The sequence below is a fragment of the Ciconia boyciana genome, chromosome 1, assembly GCF_034638445.1.
Source record: "Ciconia boyciana chromosome 1, ASM3463844v1, whole genome shotgun sequence".
In the NCBI taxonomy this organism is placed as follows: domain Eukaryota; kingdom Metazoa; phylum Chordata; class Aves; order Ciconiiformes; family Ciconiidae; genus Ciconia; species Ciconia boyciana.
In genome coordinates, this window is record NC_132934.1 from 204,411,027 (window position 1) to 204,433,751 (window position 22,725).

Here is a 22,725-nt window from a genome sequence, read left to right on the forward strand (position 1 = left end):
GTTTTTTTTAAAAAGGGAGCATTTATTTTTTTATGATGGTATTTGAGACCTATTTATTTGACCTATGCTACCTATTTAGCCTGCATCTTATACCACATAGAAAAATTGCTATATTTGTATGGCTTGCTTATATCTTCAGTAGTACTTCAAATAATTTCAGCAATTTGCCTATGGACTAAAATTACAGGACTGCACATAGGGTAGCAAAGTTGTGTGGAAAAAAAATAACAAGCATCGGTACTAAAAACATGATAAAGTAATAAAAATGCTATCTTTTAATTGTTATCCCATTTTCCTCAGCTAACCATTGCCATCATTAAGCCATCTCTGTCTCCAGAAAGTTCTTTGAGACAGAAGTACAACAATGTAACATTTGTTTCAGCATCAGTTCAACAGAAGTTTCACCTAATTATTGTTTAAACAGTTCAAGTATTCTTCCTTTAAAGGCTCTCCCTCAATTCAGTAATGTTGGTGTTAACACTAAACTGAGAACGTTTATGGATTTAATCTAAGAAAAAGTATTTCCCCAGACTTATTCAAAATAATTTCAAGATTTTTAGGTAAAATATTAATCTTTCATTGTTACCTGTTCAGTAATCATAAGCTGATGGCTTTCCATCATTAATTCAAATTTATCCCATGTAGCTCTTAGGTTACTGATAGTGTCCAAACCTGCACCAGCCACAGTTCGCAAAAGTTTGTTTTTATCTTCAGCCTCTTGAAACAGGAGAAAAATCTAAATTCAAACAGATAAAAAAATGTGTGTATGTAAAAATTCAGCAAATCTTGTTTGTCCAAACTATAAGCAAATACATAAGAATCATCAATGGTGTATGCACAGATTATATGTCTATATATAGCTGGTTTTTTAATACTGTTTATAGAATAACATTAAAACATTGGAAATAATAGTATCTGAGGTATTTAGAGAAATTCTAAATCTTGATCCTACCACGATACACAGAAGTGAATGCTTACTATGAAACAGAAAAATGCCTCTATATATTGCAGAGATCCATTCAACCAGATTCGAGAACAGCAGAAAAGCAACAGACTTCAGTAAATATGTATGTATGTGTGCTGGGTCTGGCTGGGATGGAGTTCATCTTCTCCATAGCAACTCATATAGTGCTATGTTTTAGATTTGTGACCAAAACAATGCTGACAACACACTAATGTTTCACTTACTGCTAAAAAGTATTTGCGCACCATCATGGCCTTCTGTTTCTCATTCTGCATCCCCAGTGCACAAGTGGTTGGGAGGGGACACAGCCAGGCAGAGATATTCCATGCCATACAATGTCATGCTTGGCAATAAAACGGGGTGGAGTGGCATTTAGCTAGGTTAAACATCTTTTGCGCAGGAACTGGCTGGGCATTGGTCTGTCCACAGAAGGTGGTAAGCAATTGCCCACTTGTTTTGTTTTGTTTTATTTATTTATTTATTTATTCTTCCACTTTTCCTTCACTTATTGAACTATTTTGATCTCGAACCATGAGGTTTCTCGCTTTTACTCTTGCTTTCCTCTTCTCCTGTCCCAGGAGCGGTGGGGGAGGCTGTGCGAGTGAGTTAGGAAGCGAGTGAGTGGCTGTATGGTGCTTAGCTGCCTACCGGGGTTAAACCACAACAATGTGGAATAACAAAAAGCAGGAATAAGGACACTTCAAATAAACAGACGTTATATTCATATAAAAGAGCACAAATTTTTTTTCACCTGATAATAGAAAAAAAAAAATATCCAGGTTTCCCCCACATATTGAGATCCAATCAAATTTAAAAAAAAAAAAACCACAAAAAACCTCTTTTAAAGTATAAAAGTCAGAAGAAACTGAAATAAACACACACAGTTTTACACATTTACCAAAATATCTTGTTATGTTTGTTTTCCTTTAAAAAACAAGAGGCGACAACAGCACTAATGCTAAGGATCAATACTGTTTTGTAAATTATAGAGAATTAATTGTCTTCAACATCCAACAATTCTCCCAGAGAGTTGCTACAAAATGTAAATACTTATACACAACCTAACAGAGTCCTCACCGAGTTAGCAGCCAAACAGTCAAACTGTAACCAAGATAAAGATTAAGCTAAAATTAGATGTCTGTACATGGGCTTGGTTAAGTAGGCATCTGAAACTCCATTATCGTCAAAGATGATCATCGAAACCACGGTCTCGATTCATTTAATGACAGTGTCCAGCATTACTTGAGATCCCCTACTCTATCCCATCTGCCTTACATCCACTTCCCCCAAAGTTATGGGTCTTCCATATGTCCTGTGTCATATCTGCCAGCCTTGTATGGAGCTCTCAGATATGCCAGGACATCCCCAAAACAGTAGACACCTACATACAAGCAATTGCCTTGAGCTCTTAATGGAAGTAAGAAATCAATTCAAGAGGATCAGCCATGAGGTGTCTACTTCAGGGTGAAATGGACTGCTCTAGGCTACAACTGACTACATTCACTAGGGACTTGATTCAGTTTCTCACAAATACATGTCTAGGGCCATTTGAGATGCCTTAGGGCATTCAACTGGCCTCCAGTTGCAATTACAGAATGGTAGAGGTCTCCCAGAACTCCTCCGTCATGTCTGCCAGTCTTGTGTGGATGTTGGACATGCATCTCAATAATCCTAGAACTGTACTTGTCAGCAACTGAACCAGACTTCCACCGAGTATATAAACAGCACACACACTGCAGACACCTGCACATTTACACCTAAACTCAGACGCATTGATTTAGAACTGAATCCTATTGTGGATAAATATTGTTCAGCTGGGAAGAGTTAATATGGCTTCTGTAGAATTCCATGATTTTGTAGAACCAGAACTCTTTAAAAGCATCAGCAAGGGTATGGATGAAGGAGATTAAAATTATATATTGCAGTTGGGTTTCCAAAAAGCTTTTAGCACAACCCCTCACCAAAGGCATTTAAGGAAACCTGGTAGCCTTGACATAAGAACAAAGGTCCTTGCAGATATAATTAATTGGGTGAAAGAAAACAGAGACAGGAGTAAATGGCTAGTTCCTGCAATAGAAAAACATCACCTATGGAGTTCTGTAGGTACCTGTGCTGGACTGCTCAAGTTGTTTATAAAAGAGTTGGAAAAGGAGACTAATCTGTGAGATTATAAAGTTTACTGATGATACTATATTATTCCAGACATTAAAATAGGCCACCTGCAAAGAACTGCAGAATGAACTCAGAAGTACTGTTTAATATCTTCATCAACAAATCTAGACAGTGGGATCAAGTGCACCCTCTGCAAATTTGCAGACTACACCAAGCTGAGTGGCGTGGTTGACATGCCTAAGGGATGGGATGCCATCCAGAGGGACTTGGACAAGCTCAAGAAGTGGGCCCATGTGAACCTCATGAGGTTCAACAAGGCCAAGTGCAAGGTCCTGCACCTGGGTCAGGGCAATCCTCGGTTTCAATACAGGCTGGGGGATGATGTGATGGAGAGCAGCCCTGCAGAGAAGGACTTGGGGGTAATGGTGGATGAAAAGCTGGATATGAGCCAGCAGTATGTGCTCACAGCCCAGAAAGCCAACTGTATCCTGGGCTGCATCCAAAGAAGTGTGGCCAGCAGGTCGAGGGAGGTGATTCTGCCCCTCTACTCCACTCTCATGAGACCCCACCTGGAGTACTGCATCCAGTTCTGGGGTCCCTGATACAAGAAAGACATGGACCTGTTGGAGCAGGTCCAGAGGAGAGCCACAAAAATGATCAGAGGGTTGGAACACCTCTCCTATGAGAATAGGCTGAGAGAGTTGGGGTTGTTCAACCTGGAGAGGAGAAGGCTCTGGGGAGACCTTATTGCAGCCTTTCAATATTTAAAAAGGGCTTATAAGAAAGATGGGGACAGACTTTTTAATAGGGCCTGTAGCAATAGGACAAAAGGTAATGGTTTTAAACTAAAAGAGGGTCGATTCAGACTAGATATAAGGAAGAAATTTTTTACAATGAGGGTGGTGAAACACTGGAACAGGTTGCCCAGAGAGGTGGTAGATGCCTCATCCCTGGAAACATTCAAGGTCAGGCTGGATGGGGCTCTGAGCAACCTGATCTAGTTGAAGATGTCCCTGCTCATTGCAGGGGGGTTGGACCTTTAAAGGTCCCTTCCACCCTAAACCATTCTATGATTCTATGATTCTAAGAAATAGTGACTGATGATACCGGTGACAAACAAAAGTCAAGTAGATAGCCATGAAGTGACATATATGTGAAAAAGTAAATTTCACATGTACAAGTTGAGTTCTGAGCTAACGACTGCAGTTCAGGATTGATATCTTGGGTCATGACAGCCAGTTTTTAAAAAAACACCAGGTTAATCCAAGCAGTAGGAAGTAAATCAAATTTTAGGAGTTACAAAGATAAAAAAGAGAATAAAAGACATAATATCGTTATTTCATCATACAACTCCACGGTTTGTGTCTTAAAAACTGTTCAAAATTCTGTTGGTCCTGCAGAAAAAGGTTATTGCAAAACTAGAAAACACTTACCAAAGGGCAACAAGAATGATCAAAGTTATGGGTGGGCTTATGTATAAGAAAAGATTAGGTAAACTAAAACTCTTCAATCTAGAAAAGAGATGGCTGATACAGGACACAACAAACAACACCACAATCATGTGTCATGAAGAGGAAGAATAGGGACTGATTACTCCATATCTCTTCCAGTGTAAGACTTAAATGGTATGAAGTTAACAGAGGGCAGGTGGAAAAAAAAGAAAAAAAGGAGGGGTCCTTCATTTAATAGGCAATCGACCTACACTTTACCAGAAGATATTTTGGATCTGAAAGGTGTATTTGTTTTCAAGAGGAGACGAGGTAAGGTTGTGGAAGAGAAATCCACCGAGTGTTACTATATACTCAGAAACCACAAAAAACTCAAAAAGGTTCTGGTTGGAGGCTAGAAGTTTGGGAAAGCATGAAATATGCTACCTCGATTTTATATTTTTCCCTAGGCAGCCCCTTTATTTTACTGCTGGAGGCAAAATACTGTGCTATATGGACCACCACATGGTCTAAACTAGTTGTATTAAATAGAAGTTTCCATACTAGAAAGCAATTACATTTTTCGATAGTTGTTCTGGATATGATAAAATAGTATCTTACCCCTTCTTTTCGTTCATGTAGGTTTAAATATTTTAAATTGTCTTCTGCTATTTCGTCTACAGTCTGGGGCCTAACCACTAATGTTTCCATGGCATCAGTGAGAAAAGAAGAAACATCATATAGGTGAGCTATATAAAGAAAAGTGGAAAACAAAGTTATCATGGAGAAAATACCTGTAGTAACAAATATGCAAGTCAGACAAATGTACTGTGATACAACATTGTCATAAGATATGATAATGTACAGAAACTATTTGCTTAAAAAATTGCAGACCCCAATCTTATATGCTGCTTCAATAAAAATTGCATGTTTGTGTTTACACAGTTTTTTAAACGTAATCCACTGCATTCAGCATATGATTTAGACCATAAGTATGAGAGTCCCTTCTGAGAATTAAACATAAAAACCTAAGGCATTTATTTATACACTTTCAAAATCTGTACAGGTCTTTTTTGGGTAAATTGAGAAAAACAGATGTTAAAATTGTTTTGGGGGTTTGGGTTTTTTTGTTTGTTTGTTTGTTTTAAAGAAACTAACTAAAGCGACCTTGATTTAAAGAAACTAACTAACTAAAGTGACCTTGATTTAAATATTGAAAAGATTCACAAACAAAAGCCTGATTAAGCTATAATGTATTTTCCTACCAAGGTAGATCTTTTTGGTACTAAGAAAGGAGCTGTACAATTCCAGGAAATAATACCTCTTCCAGGAAACAATTCACCTTTCAGGTTATGGAAATGATTCACTTTCTGCACAATCTCTGTTCTGTGTTTCCTGTGCTGATTGTTATACTTAAAGCACAAAGCAATGGTATTTCTCACCATCTACACCTTATTCTATTTTTTCTACCTGTGTCAGATATAGATAGACCACACAAAAATAGGGAAATATTTTGCACTCTTTAACACTCTGCATTTTGACAATCTAAGTGACAAGTAACTCTATGGAATAAATCTAGATTATTTAAGACTCCTGATGAAGTATTTCAATTTGTGAAAGAAAAATCTAATAATATGTTTTAGTTACAACATTTCATGATGCCTCCTTCAATTACCCTCAAACGTCTAAGAAATTTTCCTCCCTCAAATGTCAAAGAAGTTTTCCTCCAGACAAAAGAAAAAAGCAAAATCACGTTCATATGTATTCTTTTACATCTGGAACAGATGTGGCCAAGACAAGTTAATACGAAAGATGCACATGGACATCAAGGGGTCTTAGGTTAGGCCTGTAGTGAAAAATTAGTAACAGATTACTTTCTCTGCATTGTGATTTCTGCAGCTCACTGTGCCCGAGAGTAAAATATTTCTTAAATAAAACTAGTATTTACATTAACACAAATGTCCACACGTACAACAGAAACAAAAAAAAAATTATTCATTAAAGTTATTTACCTTGAATAGATTTTCTCAAAGAAATTACAAGAACATCATACAACTTCTGGATGAAATCATCAATTACAGTTTTCACAGGGTTGCAATTAACAGTTAAACAATCTATCCTGATGGTGCTTCAAGACAAAAGATTAAAAAATAGCAAATATTCAGTAGTATACTTATGTGTCAATATCTCTAAGATCTATGCACGTCTATAGTTTACCCTGATTTTGTAGTCTAATAAGAAAAAATTTCCCTCATTATTCTACAAAATCAAAGTCATAGCTTCTTGGGAAAATTACTCATATTATTGAAATATTTATAATCATTAGGCATATATATGCAGACTAAGGTCTAATGCTCTGCTCCTCCAAATAGTTACAAAATTACTTGATTTTATATAACCAATGTCACTAAATTCAAAAGGACTATTTCTATACTCTAAAATAAAAATGTTTTCATTATTTGTACAGTCATGTCTTTAAATCTCTAATTTCCATGAGAATGTACTAAACCAGGCTTCAATAGTCCTAAGAACATATGAAAAGCCATAGTGAGTCATATCAAGGCTCCACATTTATTATCTCACAGTGACTAGAAGTAGATGCCTAGAGAACACTAAGAAAAGGGCTACCTTATTTGATACTTTCCTGAGTATCCTCCCTCAACACCAATTATTTTCAAGTCATGGCACTTCACAGCCACATGTCGTTTCTGGCTATAAGACACATAAGCCAATTTCTCTTCCATTCACCAGTCTGTCCTTGAACTCATGAAAATCTTTACTACTCAGAATATCACTTAGCCAACAAGTTCCACCAGTCCATTCTCCTGCATGAAACGTCACCTCTTTTTACTTGTTCAGAATATGATTCCCACCAATTTCATTTCAGAACTCTAACCACGCAATACACTAAATTCCATGTGAGTATATGTAAGAATAAAAGCCTGCACTAGCATATCTTAAACTATAAGTTATAGGAGGTAATCAAGTGTTTAAATACATCAATTATTTAATGTATAAATATTTACTAAGTCTGTTCCCAACTGCCACATACACTCCACATGTACAGGACTTGGCTAAAAGGATTGTTAAAATATCACCGTGTTTTGTAGTATTTCAGAATCAGCCCTGAATTTTGAGGGGGTTTCCCATCGTATCAAAGGAAGACATTAAAAGTTTTCAGAGAAGGCTGTGCAGATAAAAGGGAGTAAGTGTCTAAAAATAAAACTGAAAAACAAAAATCTAAATGTTTAAAAAGTACATCAATATTTTAAAAACACTTGAAATTCTATCTATATCTCCATGTAAAAATAATTTTTCTATTTTACTATTACCTTTAAAGTATCTGATAGAATACATTATTCAAACAGAAGAATAGAGTTACACTATACCTTGGAAGACGTTCTGCTTCTTTCCCTCTCACTTTTAATGCTTTGAAGTTTTTTTCCCAGTCCTGTTTGCTAGAAAGATGTGTCTTCACCAGAGTTTCCATATCTACTTGGCCAATTACGATCCATTCCTTTTAAACATTTTTTTTATTTCATGGAAAATAAATATTTTCCAGATTAAAAAACTCTGTTTCTCAATAACAATAAAATACATTAATAATGTTTTGAAGCTACATTCTCTTCAACCTTTGCGCTCCTTCAATTACCTACAGATTCTCTTAGTGCAAAAATTAGGAGGTACAAAATGGTTTGACATATTCACACATTTAAGGATAATCAAAACAGATTTTGAACAAGAGTAAAAAGACAGGTATAATACTGAGGTTTCAATGGGAAATGTACATATGCTTTAAGCTAGGTATGTCCTTAAGTGGTTGGCTTAACATGGATGGACTTACTAAGCTTTTGCTTATATGCCTTGCAGAAAAGGACAATAATGCACAAATGCCATTTCTCAGTTACTTCTAGAATGTCTAAGGACAATAATGTGCAAATGTCCTTGCTCAGTTACTTCTAGAATGTCTAAGGACAATAATGTGCAAATGTCCTTGCTCAGTTACTTCTAGAATGTCTAAGGACAATAATGTGCAAATGTCATTGCTCAGTTACTTCTAGAATGTCTGAAGCTTAAAATGATACAAATAAAAAAAAAAAAAAAGTATGAGTCAGTCAAACATTGCAAATACCTTGAACTGATTAGTAACTTCTGTCAGCCTTCTAAACAAGTCTTCTGCTTTACTGAAAGCGGTCAGAAATCCATTTGCATTTCTTTCGGTCATAAGAGTGAATATAGACTCTTCTTCTACTTCACTTACTCCCCTAAACTGATTTGGAATGGAGATGAATCTTTTCATTTCTCTGTAATATCTAGCTCGTACTTCTTCAAAAGGAGGTCTGAATTGCAACCGGCCTTGCCTAAAAAGTGAAACAAATCATACAAAAACTAATATTTGAATGTAATCCGAGCCAGAATACTTTTTTAATAGGAAAAAAAAAATTCTTACTTGAATGTTAGATCAATATTTATTTCTGGTAAATTCTCATTGAGTGCTTCTAAGCCCATCTGATACTGATGCTCCAGAGCTTTGTAAAGTTGATGATTCCAGTGCTGTCTCCAAGCTTTCATATCACATGATTTGAAACCCTAAAATTTAACAATGTTTATTTTTAGTTTTATTTTATTCCTCAAACCATAATTATAATCTGATACTGAGCACAGTACAATCTCTGAAGACCAGGATCTTAGTAAAATTCAAAGAAGTATCACACCACTGGAACAGGCTCCCCAGGGAAGTGCTCACGGCACCAAGCCTGTCAGAGCTCAAGGAGCATCTGGACAATGCTCTTAAGTCATACATGGTTTAGTTTTAGGTAGTCCTGCGAGGAGCAGGGAGTTGGACTTGATGATCCTTATGGGTCCCTTCCAACTCAAGATATTCTATGATTCTATGACCAATTTGAGTATTAAGATCATCTGGGGCTATTACATTTATTTCAAATGAATATAGGAATAAAAAAAATATCCAAATAAAACCAGTCTGTATGGCAGTTCAGCATAACAACTTCACTGAGGTTCACCTCCCATTGGTTTACTATGAGATTCTTCAAGGTTACTCCAAAATGCACAGGAGTCTTCTAGAAATAAGATACAGAGCTGGTTGAATGAGAGACGTAAACCTCTATCACACCTTTTATTTTCCCATAAAATGTAAGCTACCTTTTAAACTGTATTTCAGAAAATTCCTGTGTGTTTCCACAGATCAACATTAACCAATAAGTAGATACAAGATTTTATCTTAAATAATTCAGATTTTCATTAGAATCTGCTACATTGCACTGTAAGAATGTGTAAAGCCATAACATACGCTGAAGTCTGTAAATGGTCATTTGTAAGCCATCCAAGGATTTTCAAAAGGGCAATATAAGTTAAAGAAGAAATTAGAAACTTCTTTCAGCTTAATAGGTTCTCTTCTTATTTAATTGGATAGAGATTTTCAGCCAGGGCTTTGGAGGCAGTTCAAGGTTGCTGAAGGAAGCTACACAGTTAAGGTCTGCCCTAGCATTCAAGGCTGCCCAGAGGAACTCTTCCAACAGAAAGATTCCAGAGATTAAGAAAATCTGAAATTGTCTCAATTAAGCCTTAAAACAATTCTAAATAGGAGTTTTAAAGAAATATGTAAAATCTTGATGACAACAGCAGTAAAACTATACCATATTGCAATTTTGGACAGTGAAAACAGGATATACTTGGTTAAGTTTTATCACTTCTAGTCAAGGATAAAAAAACCTGACTGAATACAGCTTAGTTAATTTACCATATAAAATATTCTGTAATACCAAAACAATCTTCCAACAGATCTTAAAGCAAATATAAACTATTAATTTTAAGAAAAATATACTGACTTCAAGATAAAAATTTGCAAAATAAATTTCAAAAGAAATTACAAACCAAAAGCTGAATCAATGCACTTATTTATTATTTCTATTACCTTGAGAAGATGGAAAAAATTATAAGAAAAACACAGTTAAAATACTGCATTTATTTGACTGGCAAATACCAACTAAAAGAATCTGGGTTTGCATTAAAAGGCTAAGAACACCGCATCCATCTAAGAATATAGACCCGTTATTGCTGAAGGCTACAGGAAAAATTAAACTGACTTAAATGATACCTCAAAATAGCTTAGGTGATAGTAACATCATCCAGTTACTTTGATAAGATGATATTATTTATCAAAATCTTAATCATCTTACTCGATGGTCTTAAGGGTCTTTTCCAACCTAAATGATTCTATGATTCTATTCTAAAAGTTGACAGTTGATAAGCGAACAAATAAAAATGTAGCTTTTTCATTATTTCAGGCAGAAATGCATTTTAATTCTAAATTTTATACATTTGTACTATTCTGCTTGAGGGTCACTCATACGTGTACCAATTTCTTTATTTTACCTTGCATTAATGGCTCAGACACAACTTATCTACATGACCTAAGGTTTTCCCATTTTTTCATCTAACCCCTGTCATTTGAGCAATTGTTCTTCTTCTCCCATTACCAGTATGACATAAAAAAGATTATCCTTATCCTCCTCATGTGAGATTTTACATCACATCTGGCATCAACTAAGTAGTACTCAGGCAGTTTTCCTGAGCTAGCTAATAATACCTTAATCAAAATTAATTCAATCATGCTATGTTTGAGTCTTAAATCTTGATTACTGTTAAAAAGTCAAATATTCACAGTTTGCAATATGATAGTGAAACCCTGCCTGTGACTCAAGGCTGGTAAAAACAGTTCTGAGCTCCTGGAGTCCATCTTTCCAGCGCTGCTGCTGCCGAAGTAGATCAATATTCATGAGAGATATAACCTGTTAAAAGAATTTTAAAGGATAATAAACATATTCATCACCACATAAATGAAAGAAAGGGTAAAGTAAGCTATAAAAGATGTGATTTCAATTTCACCTGGAAAATATACCTTTTCAATGAAGTTCATGTGCCACTTTCTTAGTTTTCTATTTTCAGTGGAAAGCCGTTCAGCAGCAGCTTGGAGTTTTTGGATATAAGCTTCCAATTCTCTAGGATTATCCCATGTTATTTGAGCTTTTCCTCCAGGACCAGATTTTGAATGCTTGAAAAACGTACAACTTTTGTAAGGTTTAATGACAAATATAGTCTACCAGCTAGCACACAGGAAGTGATAATATGAGAAAGATGGTTTTACTCCTAGAAAAAAACAGAGGACCTCCCTCTCACTACTGCACTAGAGACATAATAATCTGGCAAATCACAGACATGTGGGCATATCATTATAGCTACATCAACGCACTGGGGAAGGATTAATGCCAGACTCTTAACAGACCTTGAAATAAATCCACTGGGACTCCTGCCCCACATACATAAGCAGACATCTTAAGCTGAGAGGACTCCTTAAACTCCTCCCTTCCTCTTTGTTCTGCACAGACCAAAAACCAAAATGTCACACTAATAATTGCTATCCAACTTCACCTGATTATCACGAAATAAATTATTTAAATTACACTGTAAAATTCCACAGGCTCATAAGCAGCTTTGGGGAGTTCCATTTCTCTGGGCTTTTTATGAAGATTCTGGGGGTTTTATGCATTTTTCTAAGTTTACAGTAGAAAATCAGAAGAAAAAGCATCTGAAGTTCCACAACTGGACCTATTGCTAAAAGATGTAGGGCAGAAATCACGTCAAGTAGGAGACTACGTTGTACCTTTGAACACTTCTGCCCCATCACTGTCTTAGGGTCTGCACACTAAAGGAATCTGTGACATAATCTGCAGCCAGCCCAAGGAAAATTTAAGAGACAGTTTGGGAACTTTTTCCAGGACACTTTTGAACCTACAGTTTGGTCTGGACTCTCCACCATTTTGTATGAACTAATCCCAGCCCCAACATCCCTTCTACTTTCAGTCCCATTCTTATACTCTGTCTTGCAAATTGGTTCTCAGGAGTAAGTTTCCAATCATTTCTGTAATGCTTGCTCTGGAGGCATTATTCTCTTGCCCAATACAGAGTTTATGGGCGTGTTATAATTCTCCAGCCATTCTCACATTGTAAGATTGTTGGAAGAGAGTGGAATGCTTCAAACCGATCAAAACTAGTAAACTGAAATTCATGATATACATGTTTCTCCAGACATAAAATAGAGATATGGTGTTAAAAAACTGTAGACTGAAGTGCAATTTTTAAGTTCATATTGTCCCTTTGAAGCAGAAAAATGAAAATAAATAAGTAAATTGCTCCAAATTCCTTAAAAGAATCTAAAACTTCTTTAAGTATAGTGAACTTCATAGCAATTATAAAAAAACCCCTCTTCTCAGAGCAACTATATTATGTCTGAACACCAACCCACTGTAACAAACTGCATGCATAAGTCAGTAATCAGGTAGATCCACAGATTCTTTGTTCTAAATCTAAAACAGAAACTATCCACTTTCAACCTGCCCAAAACATGAATTAGAAAGATTCAAGAGAATTACAAAATCCACAGAAATTTAATAACAGTCAAAACAGCAAAACCATTCCTTAATACTAATTTATCTCCAGAATAAAGTATATGCCATTTTTACTAAAATAGACCAAAATAATGTTATTTAGAACTGTTAAACTAGTTCTAAATATGGGAAATTAGAATTTAGTTCTAAATATGGGAACTGTTAAAACAGGAGTTACATTCCCAACTATTAAGGAATTGACCACATTGTGGTTCATGCATAAATTGAAACACTAAAAATAGTTCCTGAGAGAGCATATTACACTAATATCCAAAGTAAAAAGGAGTAAGCAGTTGTTTAAATAACAATATCAAAAAAAAAAGGCCCATTGATTTCAATAAATGCAATTAAACAGACGGTGTTGCTTGTATGGGAAGGCTGCAGTGAAAAAGTCCAGCAATAAACACAGAAAAAGCAGCACAGAATATGCACAGATACCATTGAATTTAAAAATACAAAGAGAGAGGAATTCTTTCACCTTAATTATCTGTTCAAATGCTAAAGCAGACTGTAACATCATTGGCTTCTGACTCTCAATCATTTGTTGATCAATAGAATTATAAAAATGCGCCACCTGTAAAAATGGAGAGATTAAATTTACAAGAACAGATAAAAATATTTATATGCCAATAAATGTAATGCAGGATATTTCTGAAAGTATTGCCCAATCAACACCATTAAGAAATGAGAATTAACTATACTAGTAAAATGTTTACAAAAATAAAGTACTATACAATGCTAATGTGATCCTATCTTCTTCTAGTGATGAATTCTAACAGCAAAAAAGACTGCTACTGACACATGTCTAAGGCGATTATACTTCACCTTAAGTGAAATAGGTTCAGTCTCTGATTTATTATAAGTGGAACAGTTCCACTATTGTACGTAAATGTAGGCATCTAGTGCCATTTCAGAGGCTTTCAAGCATCCATGACATCCACCAGGATATGACACAAAACCCAAAGAAGAGCTATTTACTTCCAGATTGGCAGCTCGAGTAAGAGGTATACCCTACAACTTGGTTTAGTTGTCCACACATAGACATCTAGTGCCTTTTGAGATGACGAAGGTTTCCACTTGGGCACCTGACAATGATCCAGATGCATGGGTATCTTGTAGGTCTCGTGTCATCTCTGCCTTAGCTGTGCAGGTATCTCAGATGCCAATGACACCTCATGTGAAATGGAATTGAGCCTATGTATCTACATAAGAATTTTTACCAATATATACATATTTATTCTTGCATCTTATAGTAACAGAAGAAAACTTGACATGGTCTTTCAACTGAAATATAAACCAAATGAAAACTTATGTAGCATTGAGTCCAATCAAAAAATAACCCCCCCAAAAACAAACACACATTTCCATTAAAATACTTATTAATATATTTTCAGTTGAAAACTAGCAATGGTGAGGACAAGCTGGTCCATATTATGACATTTTCCTTCCGTTACAATAATCAGAAACTGACACTAAAACCAGGAGATCAATGAATTACTTGTCTTATTTTTGTATATTCATACAGTAACTTCACATGGCTTTAATACTATAATTCATTTGGTTTCAAAAGAAGACGCATTCCAAAATTGTAAAGCATCTCTTTATTTTTGTTCTCTTTTAAGGACTGTTAATTTGTTCAAGAAACAAGTCACTTTCATACAGACAAACACAGTGAAAAGCTTAACCACACAGTGAGAAAAGGTAAGTCTAGAAATGTTCTACTACTAAAGCTGGGAAGTCAGAACAGGAAGTTATTACGACATTTAATCTTATACCTGTTTGAGGATGACCGCCTGTTTACAGAACTTTTGTGCAGTGTTTGCAACATGCTGTATTCTAGCTGGTATAGCAAAACCAAGTGCTGATAGCTGACGTACTTCTCTCAGGAGAGTCACCAAACGATCTGAATAAAGTATGTTTAATGTTCCAAAAACGCGATCCAACTCCATTACAGGACTATTAGCTTGGATGCTAAACCAAAATCAAATTAAACATATTATTGACTATAATTTCATATTGATCCTTTCTTAGGTGCATTTTATAATAATATAATAAACAATTCTAAAAAGCTTGATGTCATTCTATTACATTTTTCTACATTTATTAACATTTCTATTTACTCAGAACTTATTCTAGTAACCTTTCTCTTAATTCAAAGCCAGTGAAGACAAGAAAAAATGAACAATGCCTATTGGTTTTGCTCACAAAGTTTTTCTGGCTTGTCACAATAGTTAACATGTAACTCACAGCTAGACAGTATTTCTCAAAACCAATGGACCCATCATACTCCCTCAAGCAGGCACTTTACAGGCCCCAGCCTTCAGCACCGCAAAAGGGAATAAATTTTCTGAGGGAACCAATCCAAGAACCAGGACTTGGATCAGTGAAATGTTTTGGTATACACAATCAGATGCTAATAAGAGCATCAGCGTATCTTTAGATTTTACTCCAGCTTTTTACTCCACCGTAGTAATGCTTCTACCACCATTCTTTTAGGCTTCTTTCATAAAAACTTCAGCTTTACTAATTTTTTCATTTTTTTTCTCATCTTTTTCTAGTTCCCATATCCATTGCATTCCCCTTTCCAGTGAGCTACCTCTTTTCTTTTCCTTTTAATTAATCTCTTCACATCATTTAAAATCTCACAATAATAAAATTTTATGGTACTAATAAATTAGATGTCTGTTATATATTGGAGTGCTGAATCCGCTTGTTAGTTATATTTGAGTGTTTTTCATAAAATAAAAGTTTACATGTAAGTATCAACTCCTGTATCCTCTGAAACTGGACAAACTCTTTTTTCAAATAAAGTTTGCAACACTCAGAGATGCAAACAGAAGTTATGTGGCCAATCATTTAAAAAAAATAATTGTTAAAATATATTTTAATATCCCATAAAGTAATTTCATTATTTTGGGGAACACAATTCATTAAGTTTAAATTTATTTTCTTACCCTTCTTTCATCTGCTCTATTTAGACTGCAGAATTTCTTGTGAATAGCTATTTATTTGTTACTCTACATGTGTCATCTGTATATCACAGATATACCCTAATCTCACCTGGTTTCTAGACATTATCACTATATGGATTACAATGGGTAACAAGTAGTAACAACAAGCAAACCAAACATGTCTTTCATTCCAGGTGTTACTAGAAACTGCAAGATTAGTTATTAACTGTATACTTCACCCTACCAATTAAGCCTGGCACGATGATGCAATGATAATGAACTCTTCCATTTTGTTTCTCCACTCATTCTCAGTTCTGTAAAATTTTTTATTTCCTTTTTCAAGTTCTATTGAATTACACCACATTACAGCTTTCAGCATAAACATTATTTAAACAAAAATGTATTTACCAAAGTCCTGACTTGGGATTTGATAATTCTGACTGGATATTCCTAGACCAATCATCAAATTGTTCTTGTTCATATACTTTTAACTTTTCCAGAAAAGAATCTGCACTTTGATGAAAAGTTTGAAATCCAGACAAGTCAGACAGAAGAGCCTCTGCCAGCTTGATAGCATCATCCACCTTAAACACAATCACAAAGAAAGGAAGCTTAACTTCCCAGTATTCAATTAGAAAAGAAAAATCACCACGATAAAAATCAGTATTATAAAACATGCAAGTGGGATTCAAAAACACATTAGAGAAAAAAAGTGAATCCTGAATTGTGTCACAGATGTTCAAATTCCTATTACAGTAAATCAGGTCTGAGTAAGTTGTCCACCACAAGTGACTACCACTATTAAGATACCGCAGAGAATCCCACCTGGTCTTTAGTTAATTCTCCATAAAGGTACAGATCTCCCATGCGTCTTGTGTTGTATCTACAAGGTCCATGCCAATACTCAAATGTATTTCAAATGGGATTTCACATCTATGTGTGGACAAATTAATCAAAACCCTAGTCAATAGAATCAGTTGAGATTTGAGAACAATTAAAAAATTTAGCACAGCCTAAAGTAGACACACAACTGACATGCATCAGCTGAACTGCTCTCTAGGTCTTTAGCAGACCAAGCAGAAGAAATAATTGTGAAACCTGAGCTGCTGCTTTTCCCTCTGTAGAACACATAACAAAGTAACACCTTTAAGACCTCCACCCTTTGTCACATTCAGCTGAAATGGGCCCTTGAGTTTTCTGCAAATCAGAGATGAACGCCAAAAAAATGGGCTAATAGTTATTCTGGGATAAGTAACTTCTGTTTTCATTCAAACCTATAGTTATTTTAAATGTCACTTATGTTTACAGGAAACATTTTGCTTTTAACTAGTCCATACTTTCCAAAACAGTTCCAGAGTTTCCATCTAAAGTGTAAATACAAACTAACAAAAATAATGTAAGTTAAAATAGAGTCAAATACGTTTTAAACTCATTCTGTTGTAAGATAACACAGAATCGTTTGACATTTACTTTTACTACAGTCTCTGTAGTAAATTCCCTAGCAGGCACTGACTCAAAAAAGTACTACCAAGATATCCCTTTGATTTCAAGGGGACACTACACACGTTAGTAAAGTGAGAATTAGGATATCAGAATCTGGCTATCTGTAAATTGTAAATACAATTTTAAAATGCAAACTGGAGGGTAAAATTTAACAAAAATGCCTCCTGTCAGAATTTTGGTCCTTTTTTTTGCCAAAAAAAAATTAAGTCATAAAAACAGGAAGTTCAGTGTATTACGAAAAGACTATCTTCTGGGTCAGTTAATAAAATTCAACTTAGCAAGCAGCACCACTGATAAGGAATCTTGATTATATAACTCTTGGGAAGTCCACAATTTTTCTGTGGGGAATTCCTCACAGAAATCTCAAATACCATGTTTTACGTTCTATGATAATATTGTGTCTAAACAGTAACAGAATCTGTTACCTTCATCTCCAGCTGCCGTACCCATACAATATTATTGACAACTTCAGAAAGGTTTTTGCCTGACAGTGGTCCAGAAGCATCACCAGGAACACCATGGCATCGAGTTTCAAAGTCTGTCTGACAGTCTGACACAAGCAAAAGATTCATGTTAGACCAGAAACCTAATAGAACACGCTTAAAATTATTATTGTTGTTATAAAAATATACTAGGGATACTGACATAATCCTGAAAGTAAATAAAAAATTCCAGTATTTGCAAAAAAACTAATGCAATTAAATACTTTTAAATACATTTTTACCTTTGACATAATCTTGAAGTCTTGCTAGCAATGTTTCCCTTTCAAAAAGCAATTCTTTGCTTATACTTGGATGCTTTATCAGTTCCTTATATTTCTGAAATGTTTGAAGAAGCTGGAATAAGAAGTTTTAAAAAAGTTATCTCTTTCTCCTGAAAAAAAATTAAAAATAGTCTGACACTACTCATTAGTGCTGTTCATAAGTACTGTCTTTGGCTCTAAGTACTTATTCCCGTGCTCTAAACTGAATACTTAAGAATTCAGTAACTTTACCTTTAGGAAAATATTCAGACTACAAAAATACCCATACCTGCTGAGGACTGTCCTGAATTTCTGAAATAAATTTCTTCAATTTGCTTGCTATTTTTTGTTCCGCTGGTGCAATAATTCTTTCATACTGAGAGACTGCTGCTTTCCATAATGGCTAGAGATAATGAGTTCATATGTTAGTTCAGGACTATCCATATACATCATAAAAAGCCACAGAAAGAATGTGAATAAATTAAAAATAAGCATTATACCTCTGTGTAAGGATTATAGTGTACAGGATTTAGGCCAGCAAAGGGTTCAAACACTTGGGCAAGATGTAAAGCATTTTGTTCTCCAGCTGGCAGAAAGAATGTAAGTTTTTCATGCAGTGTTCTAACAGTTAGCACCTATGACAGAAAAAAATATTAGATATATCCAACATATTTTTACATAAAACTTACACTTAGAAGCAAAAAGCACAAGTAGCACATCCCATCCCTCTCCATCTTACAAGAAACTTTTGAAAGGCTCAGACAAACACGGATTATGGAATGCTATCTGACTCTGAAAGGGCTATAAAAGTGTTTTAATTCCCTTTTTTAACTTAAAACAACGTTGTTTAATTCTGTGTCTAATTAAGTAAACGTGTATAATCCAAATCTCTACCTCATCAAGACGTTTGCCCAGTTTGGCTAACGGTTCGGGGGAATATTTCTCATTTTTCCATGGATGTAGTGTATAACGTTGCCATAGTTGTCCAGTTAGGTACTCACAAGCTGACACCCACTGCTCACAAATCCAGATGCCAGCCTTTAGATTTTCTTTAACACTGGGAAAAGCATCCTCCCACAAATTCAAAGCTGCTAATTTTCTCTGAACGTATCTACCTAGCGAGCCACCTATAACACAAAACGTATAGAAAAGCAATATGTTATGTTTGTTTAAAATAATTCCTTTAAACGCTATACCACATTCCAATCATGTTTTTAATAAACTAGGGTAACATCTTGATTTCAAACCACACAAATATAGCAATAACTGATTATTTTGTTTCAGATTCAATAAATCTCTTAAACATCTCCAAGTTAAACAGAGGTTGGTCCAACATCAGAAGCTGATGGATTTGGATTCTGGAATCCACACACAAGCATCTGTCTTTATCAGCAGTAATGGCAGTAGCTGGCTGCCCCCAGCAATCCTTCCCCTCAGGCACACACACATCTGGCAGCAGCAGACAAACTCACTGTTTTATGTCTGTCCCAGAACGTGGGACTGCTGTCGAGAGAATGAGAGAAGCAACCTCTCTGCACGTCCTGCTCTCACCTCCACACAGACTCAATCAACCTTCAAATGGGGGTTTATGTAAATAAATTTTCTGCTCTGAAAGACAAGGAGTCAAACAGAAGCAAGACAAATCCAGTCCACAGGCTGAAAGGTATCCAAGTCCACCTTGTTACTATCACCTTCCCAAGCATGCGTGAAGGCATCTACCAGAACTGGCTGAATTATTGGATACTATAAGGCAAATAATATTCATGGATCATAATTACAAGAAGAAAGCACCTTAATGCTGTAGGCTATCACTGGTGCCTTTAGAAGGAAGAAGGTCTCTGTTCAAGGATTCATTTTACTTTTTCTCAACTGTTCGTTTAATAAAGACTGCATAAAGGTTTACCTATTACATCCAAGAGATTACGCATGCGTGGCTGTGGATAAGGATCATGTTCTGTTTGTCTCCACACACCATCAACAGTATCCTTGGTTGTCTCCACCAAATCCACAACTTCAAATAATGAGAGACTATCCAAGTTGTAATAATCCTAGAAAAAAATATCCTTAATACGATTACTTTGCAACTAGTATTGCAGAAACATTTATACTTTTCTGAAGCTGGCAATTGCTATAGTTTCCTGGGTTTTATTGCTTAACAGAATACGGCATAATCCTCTCAAAAAACAAGATTTGTGTTAAGTTTATCCATGTGAAGAATGCATTGATATCTGAAGCGCTATTCAAGCAACCGCTTTACAGGTGCCAAAAATTTTGCACGATAGCATTCATTATTATCGTCTGCATTTTCAGTTTTCCTTTTTATAATCTCATGAGTCAATTTCTAGTTCAGAAACTGTAGCATACTGTTGTATTTCTACAGCAGCTCTTAGTATTCAATTGTCAAATCTGCTCCCAATTAAATGTTGACATTCCCCTGCACCATTGTCACTAGAAACTACATGAATGTCATTTAAAGTAAAATTTTGCCTAAAAAAAATAACTAAATAGTTATATATTCATATATTTGAAAACAGTGTACATATACTGACATATATTTCATGAGGGGTTTTCACTAAGTCTACAAATATATTACTGATCACACAAAAGAAAACATACTTTTGTAATGTCCTCAAATAGGTCTTTAAAATGAGAAGCTCTCTCTTTACTACACCATTTACTTCCATGATGAGCACACTCTATCCAGAACTGAAATTCATCTGTTGGTGTAAGTATAGCTGCAAATAATAATGGAAAATGTTTAAATATGAAATACATGAACGGTCACAAAATATTTGCAGTCAGAACATACTTTCTAAAGCAAATTTTTACTATATGGTTATGTAATTATCCTTCAACTTCTGACTCTGACTAGATGTAGTATCAAGTTCATACCAAGAGACCAGAGCTGATCATCACTAATACCAACCTACTCACCATAACCTGTTATATTTCACACTCTGCAGTCACTGGGATAACAAAGACTGAAAACTCAACCTGTAAATAAATTGTTTACTCCTAATTTAAAATTAACTATAAAAGATGTAACTGCAAAACAAACCTCGCACATCATCTTCACTGAATTTTGTTCCTGTGTAATGAGGATCTGATTTTCTGAGAACAGTACTCAAGCCAGCTTCAAGCTCACTTAAAAGTTTCTGGAGTTTGGGATCAAATGTTTTACTCCATCTCTCATCCTGCAATGAAAATTTCAAAAATTGTGACTCATGTGATAGAACAATTACTGTCTTCCATTAATCTTAAAAAAAAATTATGCAGATTAATAGCAGTAACTAACCACATGGTGGGACAAAGTAGCAATCTATTTTTCTTAAAGTCAAGGAAAAGCACCTCATTCTTTTCACTTAATAATTCAGAATAATACTGTAAAAATTTATCACAAAATCAAAAGTCAGTTGTCGGATTTATAAAGGCACTCTGAAAATGTGTTCAAAATTGTTAATGAATTCTCTTAAGTTAAATTTGGAATCTACTTCTATAGCAGAATCTGGAAATTGATAGAATCAAATATTAAAAGTTATTGTGTTTTTCTAAAATTATTCATATTATGACATACAAGAAATTAAGAACATTTAAATGCTGAAACTCTGCTTGTTCAGCTTATGAAATACAGCCATGGTGATCATTTTTGACAAAAAAATCCACAAAGGAAATATATTTGTAATGGAACAGAAGGAAAAGCCTCAGAACATTTTTAAAAAGAAAAACCATGAAAAATGCAGCTGCACAAATTAATCTAGAGCCTAGCATAGCTATCCACCACATGTTACAGAATCATAGTTTGCATGATAGAGACCTATGCATTTCATATAAAATATAAGAATATCTAAAACAAGAAAAGGACACAAGACTGGAATTACTGGTGGAAAGGAGGTAAGGAGCTGTTGTCTCCATTAACCACCACTGCCCAGTGTATTCCACATTTCTAGTCAGGCACATGTACGACCAGAATCCTCCTCTCCTCCTTACTGATAGGAGATGAAGGACCTTCTTTAACTTAGAAATTAGAACTATCACCCATTATTTAAACTCTTAAAATATTTTATTTTTAAAACATAAAAATCTTTTATTTTTAAAACATAAAATAACATAAAATGTTAACTCAGTTAACATCCTATGGAATTTCAATGTTCACTAAATCTACAGAACATTTAAACTGGTATATTGCTCACCTTCAGTAATACTGGTGCAAAAACTTGTCGTAGAGCTTGATAAAGGGTGTTAATTGGTGAATCTAGCATAGATGACACAAGAATATTACTATGAAGATTATCTTCTGTAATTACATCAGGTCGCAGCTTAAAGAACACCAACACATTATCTGAACCAGTATCTTCAATCTGTAATAATCAAGAAGACAGGATTTGTTTAGAAAACTGTCATTGACTGCATATTATACTAAATTATGTACACCATTTACACAAATTATTTACATCAAGAAGAAAATAATAAAACACCATATACTCCCTGTGGAATCTGACAATATTCTGGTAGTATCTGATTTGCACAGAAAATGAAAACTTTTATTATACTCATTCAC

General features: G+C 35.0%; 1 protein-coding gene across 4 annotated transcripts in view; it reads right to left on the minus strand.

Moving 5' to 3' along the window:
• The window catches only part of DYNC2H1 (dynein cytoplasmic 2 heavy chain 1), a 183,277-nt gene that overhangs the window by 157,070 nt on the left and 3,482 nt on the right, over positions 1 to 22,725 (minus strand). For 3 of the 4 annotated variants that reach the window (XM_072850637.1, XM_072850636.1, XM_072850635.1), the window contains exons 2-21: positions 22,358 to 22,525; positions 21,226 to 21,361; positions 20,784 to 20,902; positions 20,071 to 20,215; positions 19,062 to 19,294; positions 18,668 to 18,802; positions 18,457 to 18,570; positions 18,150 to 18,261; positions 17,851 to 17,975; positions 16,331 to 16,506; positions 14,747 to 14,942; positions 13,450 to 13,545; positions 11,426 to 11,578; positions 11,217 to 11,315; positions 8,954 to 9,093; positions 8,636 to 8,864; positions 7,893 to 8,020; positions 6,516 to 6,631; positions 5,125 to 5,252; positions 587 to 736 (exon numbers count right to left, since the gene is read on the minus strand). In XM_072850637.1, coding sequence (XP_072706738.1) covers positions 587 to 736; positions 5,125 to 5,252; positions 6,516 to 6,631; positions 7,893 to 8,020; positions 8,636 to 8,864; positions 8,954 to 9,093; positions 11,217 to 11,315; positions 11,426 to 11,578; positions 13,450 to 13,545; positions 14,747 to 14,942; positions 16,331 to 16,506; positions 17,851 to 17,975; positions 18,150 to 18,261; positions 18,457 to 18,570; positions 18,668 to 18,802; positions 19,062 to 19,294; positions 20,071 to 20,215; positions 20,784 to 20,902; positions 21,226 to 21,361; positions 22,358 to 22,525 — 2,898 coding nt within the window. Of the gene's footprint in view, positions 1 to 586; positions 737 to 5,124; positions 5,253 to 6,515; positions 6,632 to 7,892; positions 8,021 to 8,635; positions 8,865 to 8,953; positions 9,094 to 11,188; positions 11,316 to 11,425; positions 11,579 to 13,449; positions 13,546 to 14,746; positions 14,943 to 16,330; positions 16,507 to 17,850; positions 17,976 to 18,149; positions 18,262 to 18,456; positions 18,571 to 18,667; positions 18,803 to 19,061; positions 19,295 to 20,070; positions 20,216 to 20,783; positions 20,903 to 21,225; positions 21,362 to 22,357; positions 22,526 to 22,725 lie in introns of those variants that run through there. The other variant, XM_072850638.1, reaches the window with a different exon arrangement.